The following is a 15,737-nucleotide window of genomic DNA, read 5'->3' as shown; positions in this document are numbered from 1 at the left end:
TATATATATATATATATATATATATATATATATAATATTATATTAATATATTTATAATATTAAGCAGCTCAAGTGTTTTCAGCTGTTTTGAGCACCAAATCAGCAGAAGACTGGAGACTTTGTCATCATTTTGTCACATTTTAAAATATATATAAACTATTATTTTAATAATGTTTTACTTTTAATATGACTGTTTTTACTGGATTTTTTATCAAATAAAAAAAAAATCATAGTGACCCCAAACCTTCAAACAGTAGTGTATGTACAGTATATACATTGTTGTCATGCTTACATTGCTAAATGAAAATACAAATTAAATTATTGAAAATAAATGATTAAAATGATAATTATTTACAGTCATGCTTACACATACTTGCTTTAGAATAGATATGGTATAATATGGTATTTTTGTTTAACACATGTTGCCATTTTGTCATATAAATTACTTTAAATTCAAACAATAATTTGCCAACCCCGTTTTGGATCATTTCCGCTCTTTAGATCGTTTTTATTTTCTTTATAAGGGTGATTTAATACTGACTAAATAAAATCTTCACAGTGTTTTGGTGTGTATTGCTGGAGTTTTGATGCGAATGTAGTATTTTTGTATATTGCATATTGTATTTTGATTTGTATATGTTTGCTGTGTATTGATAAATCATTCTGTCATTTAGGGGCATTTTTTGTGCCTTATGTGCTGTTTCTCTTCACCTGTGGGATTCCACTTTTCTTTTTGGAGACCTCACTGGGTCAGTTCACCAGTCAGGGTGGAATAACGTGCTGGAGGAAGATCTGTCCACTATTTGAAGGTGAACAATGGTCTCATATACATTGACTTTTAAATATCAATGTATTACTGTTTTTTTACTTCACTACTTTGCTACTTTTTATTTTTTCATAGGTCTCGGTTATGGTAGCCAAGTCGTTGTCCTCTATACTGGAGTCTATTACATTATAATTCTTGCTTGGGCTTTCCTTTACCTCTTTTCATCCTTCAGCTCAGAGCTGCCATGGGCGAGCTGCAACAACTACTGGAACACAGGCATCTCAAGCATAACAGTGTGAATTATCATAATACTGGGATATGTCATTTGAATAACCACTGCCTTCTTTATTTAGAGAACTGCAAAGAGTTGAGAAAAAGCAACATTACTGAATATTCTCCAGAGAAAAGCACATCTCCTGTTATTGAGTTTTGGGAGTAAGTTGTTGAAAATAGCACCCCATTAAACCGGATATATTTATTAGAATTACGCAATTAAGGCAACACAGGATAACAAAACTCATCCAGCTAATTAAAATGATTCTCAATAAAGGTTGCAAAACAGAATGTGATTCCGGATTTTTGCCTACAGGAGAAGAATTTTGGGCTTGTCTGAGGGAATAGAACAGATTGGTAATGTTAGATGGGACTTGGCACTCTGCCTTCTGCTGGCCTGGATCATCTGCTACTTCTGTGTGTGGAAGGGAGTGAAGTCCACAGGCAAGGTGAGAAGTTTGCTAAACTTTTTAACAATGTGTATCATAGGAACATGGAACATGCGAACAGGAACATGGTGAACGGTCTTCCTCTTATTTTCAGGTGGTCTACTTCACTGCGACTTTTCCCTATTTAATGTTGGTAGTGCTGCTGGTCCGTGGAGTTACTCTTCCTGGAGCAAAGAATGGCATCATTTTCTACCTCTACCCTGATCCAACACGTCTCACAGACCCACAGGCACTAAACTGCTCTCTTTTGCCCTTTGTTCCATGAAAATATTGGCATTTTGTGATGTCGAATTGTGAATGATTAGATTTTGAAATAATAAAAACAATAATTGATGTTTAGGTGTGGATGGACGCAGGTAGTCAGATATTTTACTCCTATGGTGTTTGTACAGGAGTACTGACTGCTTTGGGAAGCTACAACAAATATGACAACAACTGCTATAGGTACTTCATATGATCTAATATCGCACTCTCTAGACCAGTAGTATATTCATTGCAAGTTGTACTAAAAAAAAAAACCTTTTTGTATTTTGCTATTTGTCTTTCAGAGACTGTGTATACTTGTGTCTGCTCAACAGCTTAACTAGCTTTGTGGCTGGTTTTGCTATATTTTCGGTCCTGGGCTTCATGGCAGATGAACAGGGAATGGATATTTCAATGGTTGCAGAGTCAGGTAAAAACCATATATAAGGCTTGAAGTCTCTTAAAGCAAGTGAAGGTCAATATAGCATAAAAAAAGCATACAGAAACATAAAAATCAGAGCTCTGGAAATATTAACTGCAAAATGAAGCAATACCATTGGTTACACAATCGCACTGCTAAAAAATTAAGCAGAAATATAATATTTTTTTGTATTACTAGGCACTGCCATTCACATTAGATGCAGTGATTAAGTTGTGTCAAAAAAAGGGGATGGGGAGGGATTCGTTTAATGACTTTTGTTTGTGGCAGGTCCTGGTTTGGCATTCATTGCTTACCCCCGTGCTGTAGCTTTGATGCCCCTGCCTCAGTTATGGGCAATCTTCTTCTTTATCATGATCATATTCCTGGGACTGGATAGTGAGGTAAATACAGGAAGCAATACAGAGGATTTTCCTATATTTAATTTCTTATATCCTAGTATGGATACCCTAAAGCTTTTTCTATGAATCTATCAGTTTGTGTATCATGAAGCCCTGGTAACGGCTATCTCGGATATGTATCCCTCCTTCTTCCAAACTGGACATCGGCGTAAATTTCTTCTCCTCTTCATAAGTGCTGCCAGCTTCCTTGTTGGTCTGCTAATGGTAACAGAGGTGAGAGTCACAAATGAGAACACAAAGATGGTTGATTGAAATAAATAAATAAATACAAACACCACATCTACAGTACCTGTATTTTCTGTCAGCAATTTTTTGTTTTTCTGTTTCACTCTCAGGGTGGCCTGTATGTCTTCCAGCTTTTTGACTATTACGCCTGTAGTGGAATGACTCTTCTTACTTTTGCTATCCTTCAGTCCATCTGTGTTGGATGGGTATATGGTAAATCATTTATTTGACTCTGTAAAGAAAAACTCTGTAAAGAAATGTACACAAATGGTACATGTTTGCATTTGCAACTCTGGCAACCTCTGTTGAAATATTTAAAGAACATCTGCTCAGACGTGTAATTAATTCAACAGTGTACTCAATTCCTAGCACATTAAAAGTGAATTGAACACAAAGTAAAATGATTTACAATGTACTTTTGAGTTTTAAAACTTTTGAGTTTTATATCAGGTGCAGAACGCCTCTATGATAGCATTGAGGATATGATTGGATATCGGCCCTGGCCCTTCATGAAGTGCTGCTGGAAATATCTAACACCAGCTATATGCACAGTGAGTATCATTTAAATCCCTTGAAATCTTTTTCTGAGGCTTTTTAAAACTCAGAGCAAATGTTTAATTCTTTATTTTCATATTGTAACCACAAACTATCCTCAGACCAGTATGTAGAGGTACGAAGTAATTTGTCTGCCACCTGCGAGTCTGTGTCTGACACCTGTCATTTGTGTCTGTCTTTAAACTGACAGCACTTCAAAACAGAAGAAAACCCTTCTCCTATTCTGAGACTTTGTGCACTGACTCAATGTGACAAATCATACCAAACTAACTGACGGCTCCCCATTGCTCATCATTCTCTTTCCTGTCTATTTAGGGAACATTTATCTTCTCCTTGGTTAAATACACTCCTCTGAAGTTCAACAATGTGTATGAGTATCCCTGGTGGGGTTATGCGATTGGTGGCTTCTTCACCCTTTCCTCCACTCTATATATATATATATATATATATAATTATTATTATTATTATTTTTTATTTTTTTATTTTTTTTATTTTTTTTTCTATGTATTCATTTATATATTTAAAACATAATGTTAATGAAATTTCTGATATTTATAATTTATTTTCAAAATAATTAACCCTGTGCATCATTTTTAAAATAATTTTTCATATCAGAGAGTAAGAGTCTTGTGTACTCCTGCTGAAGACCTGCCTGATCCTAAACACCCAAAACAGAAGCTAAACACTGTTTCTTTTGAGACCTTCACAGACCTATTGACTTTAAGAACTGTTCATACACCCAACTCACTACCTCACAGAGACATTGTCTGATTGTATTTGGCCTTCTGATCTGTGACAAACATTGTTAACCCAGTGTCATTTGACTGGCGTTGTAATGAACCAGTGCCGTAACCACCATAGACAGTGAGGAGGAAAAGTCCACCCCAATAATTAGAAATGGCCACATTGTCCCCTCCCCAGAATTAGAAATTCTTGCACTGCTCTGCTGTACTCCATTACACAGTACTCTGTTTGTCATTAGGATGGCAAAACGTTTTTTTTTTTTTTTTTACTTTAAAAGTTACATTTTAGGCTTGTCTGCCTCAGCGTTCAACAGCGCTTGTCAGTGTCAAAATGACTGAGATGGCCAATAAAAATGTAAGTAGGAGAGGTTTACTGTTCACAGAAATAGAGCAAATTCCAGCATGAAGTGCCAGTTTTAATGTTGAAAGATTGAGGTGACATGAAAGTAGCAATACATTTAATATTTGACATCTGTTTTATGATAGAAATGTTTTTAAAAAATGACAGTAACATCCAGTGAAACAAACTACTAAACCCCCCCCCACCCCACTCAAATTTCGCCAGTTTGAATGGAAAATGTTGAAAATTTTGGTATGATTTGTGCAATTCCTAACAGAATGTAATGAGACAAGAAACATTTTGCATTTTCAACATATTAGCCATACAAATAAGAGTGAATGTGTGCATTATTACTTCTCAACTAGAATTACTAGAATTTCCTTTTCTTTATATTAAAAAATATATTAATTAAAAAAAAATTGGTCCCTCCTAATGTTCAAGACATGGTTACTGCTTTGTTATGAAGATCATATGATGGTTAAGTATTGAAGTGTTTATCAAAGCAACAGTTTTTTAATTGATCATACAGTTACATGATAAAGTTCATATGGAGAATAAGTTTGTATATATGTGTATTTCAAATGAATTAACAGGACAAGGCTTGTTTGCTCTTAATAAATGCATTGAAGTGTTACCACAAAAAGGGCCTTGAAGGTCACCTGTTACGTTTTTCAGCTATCCCTTTAAGAGTGAAGTGTGTTTGTCAAACACACTCCAAAAAAAGTGTATAAATGTGAAACTTACAATTGAGAGTTGTTAGTATACAAATGTACAAAAGTGAAGTAGAACTATTGTTATTTGTTTTCACATGTTTTTTACAATATTATTTTTTTTTAAACAATTGTATTATTTTTAGATTTTTGTAATAATTTCTTCTGTTATGGTTTAGTTAGGGTTAGACAAATTAATGACAAAAGATTTTGATACACTTTCCTAGACTAACATGCAAGATCATGCCATCTGCTGGGTAACTAATGACATTACAGCAATGACATTGACTTCTCAATTAACCTATGTAAACATTTAAACATAAAGATTTAGGCTTAAACAGTAAAGGATCATCAGAATCAGACTGCAAATGAACAGTTATGAACCTTCACATGCCCAGAACACAGACTGCATGGAACTGTTTTTTTCTTTTGATGTACTGGAAAGTAGTCTTAGCTTGTCCAAAGGTGAATTAATGCACCACCTGCTGGACATAAGAAGTGTATTTCTGTCTCCATGCAAGTGCATTGCTATCCTATCCTATGAAGAGACTGTTGGATAGCTCCATCTACTGGACAATTTTTAGACCCAGGGCCATAACCACCACAGACACCGATATTCAGATAAGGTGTGTCTGCTAAAATGTGCTTTGGATTAAACCCATTATTTCTTCTTAATTTTCTAGTCAAGTCGAGGTTTATTATTTTTAAAGGGATTACATGTTTTACCTCTAGTTACTTTGTTGCATGCACACATAACCCAAGGCAACAATAAATAGAATTGTCTGTACAATATTTGCAGTAGGTCTACGCTACCATTCAAAGGTTTGGGGTCAGTAAGATATTTTGTTTTAATTTATTTTATTTTATTTTTTAAAGAAATTAATACTTTTATTCAGCAAGGATGCATTCAATTGATCAAAAATGACAGTAAAGACTTTTAAATTGTTATTTCAAATAAATGCTGTTCTTTTCAACTTTCTGTTTATCAGAGAATCCTGAAAAAATGTGTCATGGCTTGCACAAAAATATTAAGCACCACACTATTACTGTTTTTATTTTTTATTTTTGATCAATAAATGCAGCCTTCATGAGCATAAAAGACTTTTGTCAAAAACAATTTAGGTAACGCTTTGTTTCAATAGTCTACTTTAGACATTCTGCTTACTATAACTTGTCAACTACTGCAACTACATGTCAACTACCAGTCATTAGAGAATTACACATTATTTATTGTTCCCTCAACAGACATTCTATTACATTCTACTATAAGTATCAACTTATGTGAGTTAGTTGACATGTAGTTGCAAAGTTACTTATCGATATGAATGTCAATTTTAATGTCAAACTGCCAAATGTCAAAATCTTACTGACCCCAAATTTTTGATCGGTAGTGTATGTATTTATTGCACAGATATAGGACCCAAGAGTAGTGTGATAGGAAGGCTATATTTATGCAGTATACAGTTTATACAGTTCAGGGGGCTTGAATGTCCTTTTGGACTGATATGCGGGCCGTAGTGGGTAAATGTGACCACAGCCCCATAATGAGATCACGGAAAGCTTGTCCAACTTCTAAGTGAAGTTGACTAAACAGGGAGATTAGATGGCCCCAAACCAATCTGAGATTAAAGGACTTTTCCTCAATCCACCACAAATTGCTTCCAGCTTTCCTCATCTGACACACATGTCATTTTTAAAAATAAAAAGTGTTAATATCTATGATTTCATAGTGTTGTGCAAAATATAGATAGACACAGTGACCCAAAAAGTAGTTGGACACTTAAGCCATATTAAAAATGTCTGAATGTCATTACAGTAGATAACAAAGGGTCAAACCAAGTGGCATCAAAATACATTTTGAACAGTATACTTTACCATTTCAAACCTATTGAACTCCTTTTTATGATTTGTCTTTAAAACAAATGCCTCCTCCTTTGATATTTGATCAAATGTAATGACATTCATACTGATGCATGTGTGATTTGAATGTGCAAATACTTCATGAGGCCACTTGAAATAATATGATAGTAAGGTTTGTAATGTTTGATGTATTGATTTTTTTTTCAGTGTATGTATGTTTATATAATGTAGCACTATGACAAAATAAATTGTAACACAAGTGAAGTGAAGTGTGGCTAAGTATGGTGACCCATACTCGGAATTTGTGCTCTGCATTTAACCCATCCAAGTGCGCACACACACAGTAGTGAACACACACCCAGAGCAGTGGGCAGCCATATTGCTGTGGCGCCTGGGGAGCAGTTGGGGGTTTAGTGCTTTGCTCAAGGGTCTAACTTCAGTCGTGGTATTGAGGGAGGAAGAAAGCACTGGTTATTCACTCCCCCCACCCACAATTCCTGCCGGACCTGAGACTCGAACCCGCAACCTTCGGGTGACAAGTTCGAATCTATAACGATTAGGCCACGACTGTGGAACAAAAAAATAAGGTCATACAGGTTTGGAACAACATGATGGTGAATAAATAATAAAAGAATGAATGAATTTTCATTTTGTATGAACTATCCCTTTAATATAAAATGTGTATATGTGTCAGTTTACAGTTACATCATCAAACAGGCACATGATGTAATGTCTGCACAATCAACTGGGCCATTAGGGTAACTGCATATAGACTGGACGCTGACCTGGTTTGAGTCTAGCAGCCGACTCAACTTCCTGCTCATGATGGTGGCTTGCACAGTCGGATCTGTGATAAGCCCTTGAGCGCTAAGACGCCAAACACACTGTTTAGAGGCTAATCCCTATTTAAGTGATGTGTGACTTTTTACATTCTCTTCACACCTTTAGCCTCCCACGCTGATTTTCTTCTCATCTACACCTAACTATCCTTTTCTACAGTTTTGCTAAGCTCATTCCCAATCTCATTTGTAACAAGATGAAAAAGCTTTCAAAGCAGCAGATGTCTCAAATCATCCAATAGTTTAGGGACAGTAAGATTTTTTTTTTGAAAATGTTCTTTATTTGTAAGAGTAAGATTATCTTTATTTGAAAGTAATTAACACTTTTGAGTGGTACCAAAATAAATAAATAAAAATGAGAAATCAAAAAAATAAAATAAATGCTGTTCTTGTGCACTTTCTGTTCATTAAAGAATCCTGAAAAAAATTGTAGCATGGTTTCCACAAAAATATAAAGCAGCACAACTGTTCAATATTGGTAATAATGTGTCTTGAGCACCAAATCAGCATATTAGAATGATTTACTGGAGTAATGACTGCTAAAAATTCAGCCTTGCCATCACAGGAATAAATTACATTGTAAAATATGTTAAAATGGAAGACAGTTATTTTAAATTGTAATAATATTTAACAATATTACAGTTTTTACTGTATTTTTGATCATATAAATGCAGCCTAACTGATAGCATAACACTAATAGCTAATAACATAAAATCTTTTTGATTCCAAACCTTTGAATGGAAGTGCATGTTGAGTTTGGTATAATACAACAATTCTTTTGAGAACTATGTGTGCTGTTTTACTTGGTGTGGTGTATGGAGGGTACTTTGGGGGAAAGTGTGAATAAATTGTGGAACCGCTCCAGACATCATCGCAATCACAATTAAGTTTAGGCTGGCATCCAGGTTTCAAAAAAATAAAATTGGCTTTGGCTTACATGTCACCACTGGTGCCAACATTTGTCCATAACTGTAATGCATCAAAACCTAAACTGAGAAGTTTTATTTAAGAATGTTTCATCAACATCTACTAATAATGTCTTAAAATGTGTTTGCCTTTTTAAAATGAATCCCAAAATTTAACGGAGCAATTTGAACAAAAAAAATAGATCATACTGTAATTGAAAACTGAGAATAGTGGTTTCAGACATTAGCACATAGTTTTGCATTTTGTCCTCGGTAATCACTTTTGACCTTAAACCATGCACATTGCACTGTTTGATAGTTTAAGATAAGTTACAGTGAAAAATTATATTGAGTGAATAAGTATGTAACATTATTAGGCTTCAAGCTGTCAGTGTGGACTAAACTTTGCTGGGAAAACCAGTGAAGAGGTACCATAAAATTAACCAAATTCAGGGGTCCGTTTCCCAAAATCAACTATGGTCACGAGTTCTATCAATAGAGTTCAATGGAGCTTGTGACCATAGTTAGCTAATGATGCTTTTGGGAAACGCACCCCAGGACAACATCTAGGTCAAGCTTTTTGGGTTACAGGGGAGCTGTTTTTATTTTAGAAACATTGGTAGCACATTCTTTCAAACCTTAGTTAGAAAAAACAATTATATATTTTTTATATAATATATAAACATATAAAATATATGAATTCTTCAAGTGAAGAATTGTGGATGGTGTGAGTTCTAGAAGACATCACTTCAGTCAAGGGGAACAGATGCCATGTGCATACTTTGGTTTGGCTCTGGTCCTTCAACATGAGAAAGGCTTTGCTATTGCGTAGAAGGTGTGAATCCAATCAGGTAGGATTGAGGCATTTGAAGAGGATGCAAACAGCAATGGTGTTAACAGCTTGTCAGGGCCTTTTTGTGCCTGTAATGGGATAATCACAAGCTACTTGTGGCTGGAAATCCTCCTTGAAGGTGTTGACATCTCAGAGATGTTAATCTGACAGATGGGACAGGCTCTTTCCTGTTTGTCCACACTTATGTCCTGCTTAAGTGCAAAACTCATTTTCTTTAGCTGTGACCTTTAAAAGTCATTTTAAAGGTCATATACTCTATACAATTTTGATGTATGCCAATGCAGTCAAGACTGTGGAATTCTCAATTTGTAGAAAAATGTAATGGTAATTTCATTTTTCAAGAACTTAAATGTAAAATTGGAATGGAGGTTTATGATGGCCCAAATAAATACGTACATAATTTGTATAGTATTATTTAAAACAATAGTTACAGTATTTTAATAAAAGTGGCACTTTGGTTTGCTCATTTACATGGGGAGCATCTCATTCAAGCACATTTAGTGAATATTTAACATGTTAAAAGCGTGTAATATTTTGGTGATATAATATTTAAAGACCATCTCTCTCACTCTTGGTTTCTGCTTCACCATAACAATTACAAATGCATTTTTGTAGCCACAAGCATGAGCTTGGGTGTGTTTATTTAATTTTATGTAGATCTTGCAGGTATAAAACCTAATCATTACAAAGGTTTTCAAAACAAATCATACACTAGCAAAGAGTAATAGTTTTAAATTATTTTAAAATCCTTGGTCCAACATTTATCAGCATAACAGCCATCTTTACTAATTGTTTAATTCAGTAATATACTTTACCAATTAGAAAGGCATTTTTTGCCAAGTAAAGTTATGGATGGCTTGGCACTTACAGAAGAGTCTCTGTAATTCCTCTATGACATCATTCCACCATTTAATTGTTATATTGTTTTAATTCTACTAATCTCACAGTCACTTCTACACAGGCTTTCTGGGGGCTTTTAAGACATATTTTTCATTACTGATCATCTTTTTGCAAGCATGTACTTCAGTAGCAAATTACCTGCAAGAAGAGCATGATTGTTGTACGCTGTAAAAAAAAAAAAAATTACATTTTATGTTAAAATTTAGAAAAGTGCATTTTCCATAAATACTATTAAATAAAAAAAGTAAATTAGCACTGATTTGCAATTTATAACAATCATGATAACAAAATGCTAAAGATGTCATTTTTACATTTTACAGTTTTCAATATGTAAAAGAATACATTGAGTCACCTGCTAGGTCAAGGTCAACTAATCCTTTTAGGGGTGAAGCCACCTCATTGGACGTGACTTTGATGGTTCAGCAAATAAAAGTGTTCCAGCACTTATTTAAAGGTGGAGTAGTGCACTTAAATCTGTTAAAATGTTGTTTGAAACAGTGATCCACACCAAAACAGATGGCATTTACAATCAAGTAAATTGCTGACATCTTCATTGGCAAAAACAATTAACATTATCATCAAATCAATTAAATGATCCTTTCTAGTAAGTTTATCCATAATGCCTTATTTAAGATGAACAGTACTATTTATTCATCAGTATTTGATGTGCAATCAGATATCGTATAATTAGACATTTGAAAGTAAAGGGACTTTCCAGGTCACTGTGATGGACTGGCAATCTGTCCAGGGTGTTTCTCATGCATTCGGCCCAAGATGCTTGGATAAACTCCAGCATCCCCATGACCCTACAGAGGATAAGTGGTTTAGAGAATGAATGGTGGATTGATGGATGGATGGATTGAATTTTCCAGGTGATTTTACAACTACACAACTAATGATCAAGTATCTATATATATGAAAAAGGCTGTATAATCTATAATCTTAAATGAAACCATATTAAAATAATATGAAACTTTAGTGAAGGTACTGGGAGTACAATAAATTCACACAACACTAACATAAATAGAAATGACAGATGTCTTTGCTGATTGCAGGTGAATCACCACCTTCAGTTGAAGATGCTATTTGAGGAGCAAATGTAATTTGTAATGTCATTAGCCCTTTGTAACGGGATGTAACGCATTGAATTGGATTACAATTAAAACACATCCCAAGAGCTAGACCAGGGAAAGGGCCAAAGGTATATGGAGGTCCTGCCAACATGGACTAGGCTGCTACTGACTATAATCTGCAAATCAATGATCATTAATATTGAACTGCCACACTTCGGCATTAAATCAGACGTTACCGTTTTAGCTCAATATTAATCTCTTCTCTTAGAAATTGGAGACTCAAGTCAACAGACAATGTAATATTCAGATTTTGTTTCTTTTTTTTTTTTCAATTTTAGCCAAAGAAAGTAATAATATGGTTTAACAAATTAAAGTGTAACATCAGCAAATAAGAGAAGCAATATAATTAGTGTTTTGTTTTTTGGCAGGAATGTGCATTAAAGATTAGGCATTAATTTGGATAAGGAGGCTTAGTAAGGTAAAACAATGAACTCTTTACTTACATTGAGCACCAACTGGAGAATTACATCTTGCCAATTGCTAATCTACCCAGAAGACACTACATACTATTTAGTCAAACAATATGTGATTGGCTAAAAAGAGAGAGCAAAAGGGGTGGGTCAGAAAATTAACTGGAATTGGATAATTAGATCTATTAAATCTGCTTGGGAGTTGTACTTAAGTATATTAGCTCAGTCACCACAAAGTCTAATTTCATTGCTGCAGATCTCTGATATTTTAAAGCAACTTTTATTTATTCAGGTAAGGTATAGCTGAGGGATCAATTCATGTGCAGTCAATACAAATTACATAATCTGCACCAATATCTGTATAATAATGAAATGTCAATATAGAAAATATAATAATATATTCGGTAGGAGTAGACCAGAAAGTAAAAGTCGTTGGTGGCACTCGTCCCAATGACCTGACCTCATAACTGTGGGAAATCTTGGGTTGTAAAGAGCGTCTTTAAAATCATGTTCCCCCAAGATTGTCTTCCACACTGTGTTAGCCAAACACTGATAAAAAAAAATAAAAAATCACGAACCCTCAACGGCACCTCAGTACACCCTTTCTATTTATCTGTGATTGATTTTCTAAGCATACCTTATGAGTGATTTTGGCAATAATTTATTGAAGGAAGGTAATTGTGTTAAAACAATTCACTCTCAATAACGTAAAGTAGATAATTAGATCTAAGCTATTATTCTTGTCGCAGATTGTACTTTGGCCAGAAGTCTTGAGGTAAGGGAATTAGCAGCGGTATACTGCTATGGCCTGAGGAGACAGCTGTAGCATTAAAAAAAACTTATGGTTTTATGTTTCAAGAAAGGTCAGATCAGGTCAAATAGTCGAGCATGGTGCTAGCAGTGGTCATGGGTTAATTCCCAGGGAATACACAAACTGATGACATTATTAGTGCCATTTATACTAATGGTTTGATTAACACACACACTGATCAGCCACAACATTAAAACCACTGACAAGTGAAGTGAATAACATTGATTATATTGTTACAATGGCGACTGTCAAGGGGTGAGATACATTAGACAGCAAGTAGACAGCCAGACTTCATGTGTTAAAAGCAGGAAAAATGTTCCAGTATTTTGCAGGGAAACCTTATGCCCTGGCATTCATGTGGTTGTTACTTTGACACATGCTACCTACTAAAGACTGTTGCAGACCACGTACACTCCTTCATGGCAATGGTGTTCCCTGATGGCAGTGGCCTCTTTCTCAGCAGGATTTATAGCTAAATGTGGTAGTTCTGTATGTTGTTTCAGGGTTGGCATCATCTGAGGTCCTCAGATAATGGTGCCAAACACCACAGGACACCTTCAGAGGTCTTGTGAAGTCCATGCCTCCATGCATCAGAGCTGTTTTTGCAGCATTAAAGGGAACCTACATTATATTTGAGAGGGTGGGGGGTGGGGGGTATTCATTTCCAACTAAAAATGGATTTTTTAAAATGCATTTTAGACTTTGTTCACATGGCACCGGTGTTTTGGGGCCCGGAAAAAGCAAACTTTTGAAAATGGGTTCCAAACGGCAAGTTTTTGAAAACAATACTGTTATTGTCTCTGTGTAAACTACAAAAACGCACATTTGTGAAAACAGTGATGTTATTATCATGTATATTATGTGTTCATTCGACAGGAGTGTGCGCAGGTGTGTACTGTTTCTTTACACAATGATATCACCAACTACTGGCCTGGCATGAATAATACAGCGTTTTTAGTCATTTTTGTGGATCCATGTGAACAGGGATCATTTGACAACGTTGTCATCTGTAAGTTTTTACCTTTATATGTTTTGCAGAAGCTTTAATTCAAAACAACATCTATTGCATTTCAAGGTACACACTTTATCAGTTCACACATTCCTGGGAATCAAACCGATGACTTTGGCATTGCTAGCGCTGTGCGCTTTTTAGCTAAATAAACAATTAAAAAATTCTTTTGAAAAAAAAAAAAAACTTCATCCATAATTTATTTGCCACTTGTTTTAAGCATAAACCTCACTAAATGTATTTTTTGGGAGTCTGACAAGTCACCATTTCATGACCGCTTGTTCTAACAGCTGCTGAACACAACTTATACTACACTGCTATACAACCTCCTAGAGAATATAAACAATGAAAATATAAAGTTAATCACTGTAGCCTACACGTGATATTAACACTTGTAATGATGTGCATATTTTGTCTAACTCTTTTAATTTGATTTGAATATTTGAACATTCAAATATTAATACTTATACAGCATTAATGGATGAATAAGATTGGAAGAATATGGAAAGTACAATTAGCAATTTTCAGTGGGAGTCTATGAGATTGTTTGGCAATGTTGCTAGTCAGCAACTGGAAAACTGTATGATCAGTTGGAATACACCACAGACTGAAGATGTGTGGTATTTGGTAGATGCCTTAAAGACAGTCAGATAGATGCTGCACTGCCAGGAAGGTCTGTACACGCTGTACACTACTGCCAGCAGAGTTTTAACCAGGAAGCTTAAGCTTATTACCACCTGGCTTGAAACCAGTGTTGGGGAAGCTACCTCCAAAGCTACTCTTCTGAGGAAGTGAAAACTGTGTTTACATCAGAAAAGTCCAGATTAGCATTTTCCAAAAGTTGCTTGTCCACTCTACAATGTCTGAAAAGGCTCAAATCTTCTTGTTTGCATAAAACATCCTAAACACTCACTGACATGATGATACTGACTCTGAGAGAGACCAGGGGCCTATACCATGAAGACCGTTTAGTTGGCTAGCCAGGTAAGTTTCAGGATAGTTTGTGCCAACCCTGGAATTTAGGGACCATGAAAGTGGCTTGGATTTTAGTGGTGTTCATTGCATTAGTAACTCAAACTACAGGAATGTAAGACTACCTGATTTGCTCTGGTGCTCACACTACACAACAAAGTTTCTTATCATCTATGCACAAAAGACATTTTGTCAAGAGGCAGTCCTGACCAACAGCGAAAAAAATGTTCTCACATAATTTCATGCAAGAACTTCACGCAAATGATTACAAGATTTTTCTGTTTATTCAATCTGCACTCTGATTGGCTGGATTAGTTCCCCCTGTGGTTGCATCGCACACACTACAAGATCACGTGGAGATAATATCAAACAGGTTTGAAAATATTTCAGCGTCTGACAGGCTCAGATCATGTCGATGATCAGCATCATGTTACCAACAAAGCCTGATTGGATTGGTTTGGTTCAAAACTAATTCCATATCCCTGAGTTTGTTCAGCTACCATTATGGTACGGGCCTCAGTTTAAAGCTAGCTCATCATTTTGAGTTGAATGAATCACATGATTAACTGAACATGAACTTTTTGTCACAATTCACACTACAATGCGAAACTGTGTTTTTAAATTTATCCACATGAGAGAGTGATTTCAAAAATATCAATTTTCTCTGGACAAAAATGTTCAGTGTGGGCGGAAGGCCAAAATGTAGAGAAAAAGGTGCATTTTCAAATTTAATGTGGACGTAGCCTTTATGTAGCACTTTATGTATTTAGTCTAACTTGTTATATACTGTATATATGGCCGGTCAGCCAGCCAGCCTATCGGCCAGTAGCCTTCCTACTGTAGGTTATTGGACTAGAGTTTGTATTCACACTGCATGGTTAGCACAGGCTGCTAATCTTTG

General features: G+C 35.3%; 1 protein-coding gene across 1 annotated transcript; it reads left to right on the top strand.

Moving 5' to 3' along the window:
* Window positions 1-674: 674 nt before the first annotated feature.
* Window positions 675-3,795, top strand: LOC107658051 (sodium- and chloride-dependent GABA transporter 2-like; the record flags this gene model as incomplete). The annotated part of the gene is made up of 12 exons (XM_016446458.1): window positions 675-809; window positions 902-1,042; window positions 1,120-1,201; window positions 1,356-1,488; window positions 1,583-1,717; window positions 1,829-1,932; window positions 2,037-2,161; window positions 2,441-2,553; window positions 2,647-2,784; window positions 2,907-3,009; window positions 3,247-3,347; window positions 3,667-3,795. Coding segments are annotated over 12 exons (1,439 nt in total), but the record flags the coding sequence as incomplete, so codon positions are not given.
* Between the last annotated feature and the right edge of the window lie 11,942 nt (window positions 3,796-15,737).

Source organism: Sinocyclocheilus anshuiensis, unplaced genomic scaffold, assembly GCF_001515605.1.
Source record: "Sinocyclocheilus anshuiensis isolate Anshui unplaced genomic scaffold, SAMN03320099.WGS_v1.1 scaffold2171, whole genome shotgun sequence".
NCBI classification, from domain to species: Eukaryota; Metazoa; Chordata; class Actinopteri; order Cypriniformes; family Cyprinidae; genus Sinocyclocheilus; species Sinocyclocheilus anshuiensis.
Note: the sequence above shows the minus strand (reverse complement) of the source record. Positions and strands in the feature narration are given on the sequence as shown.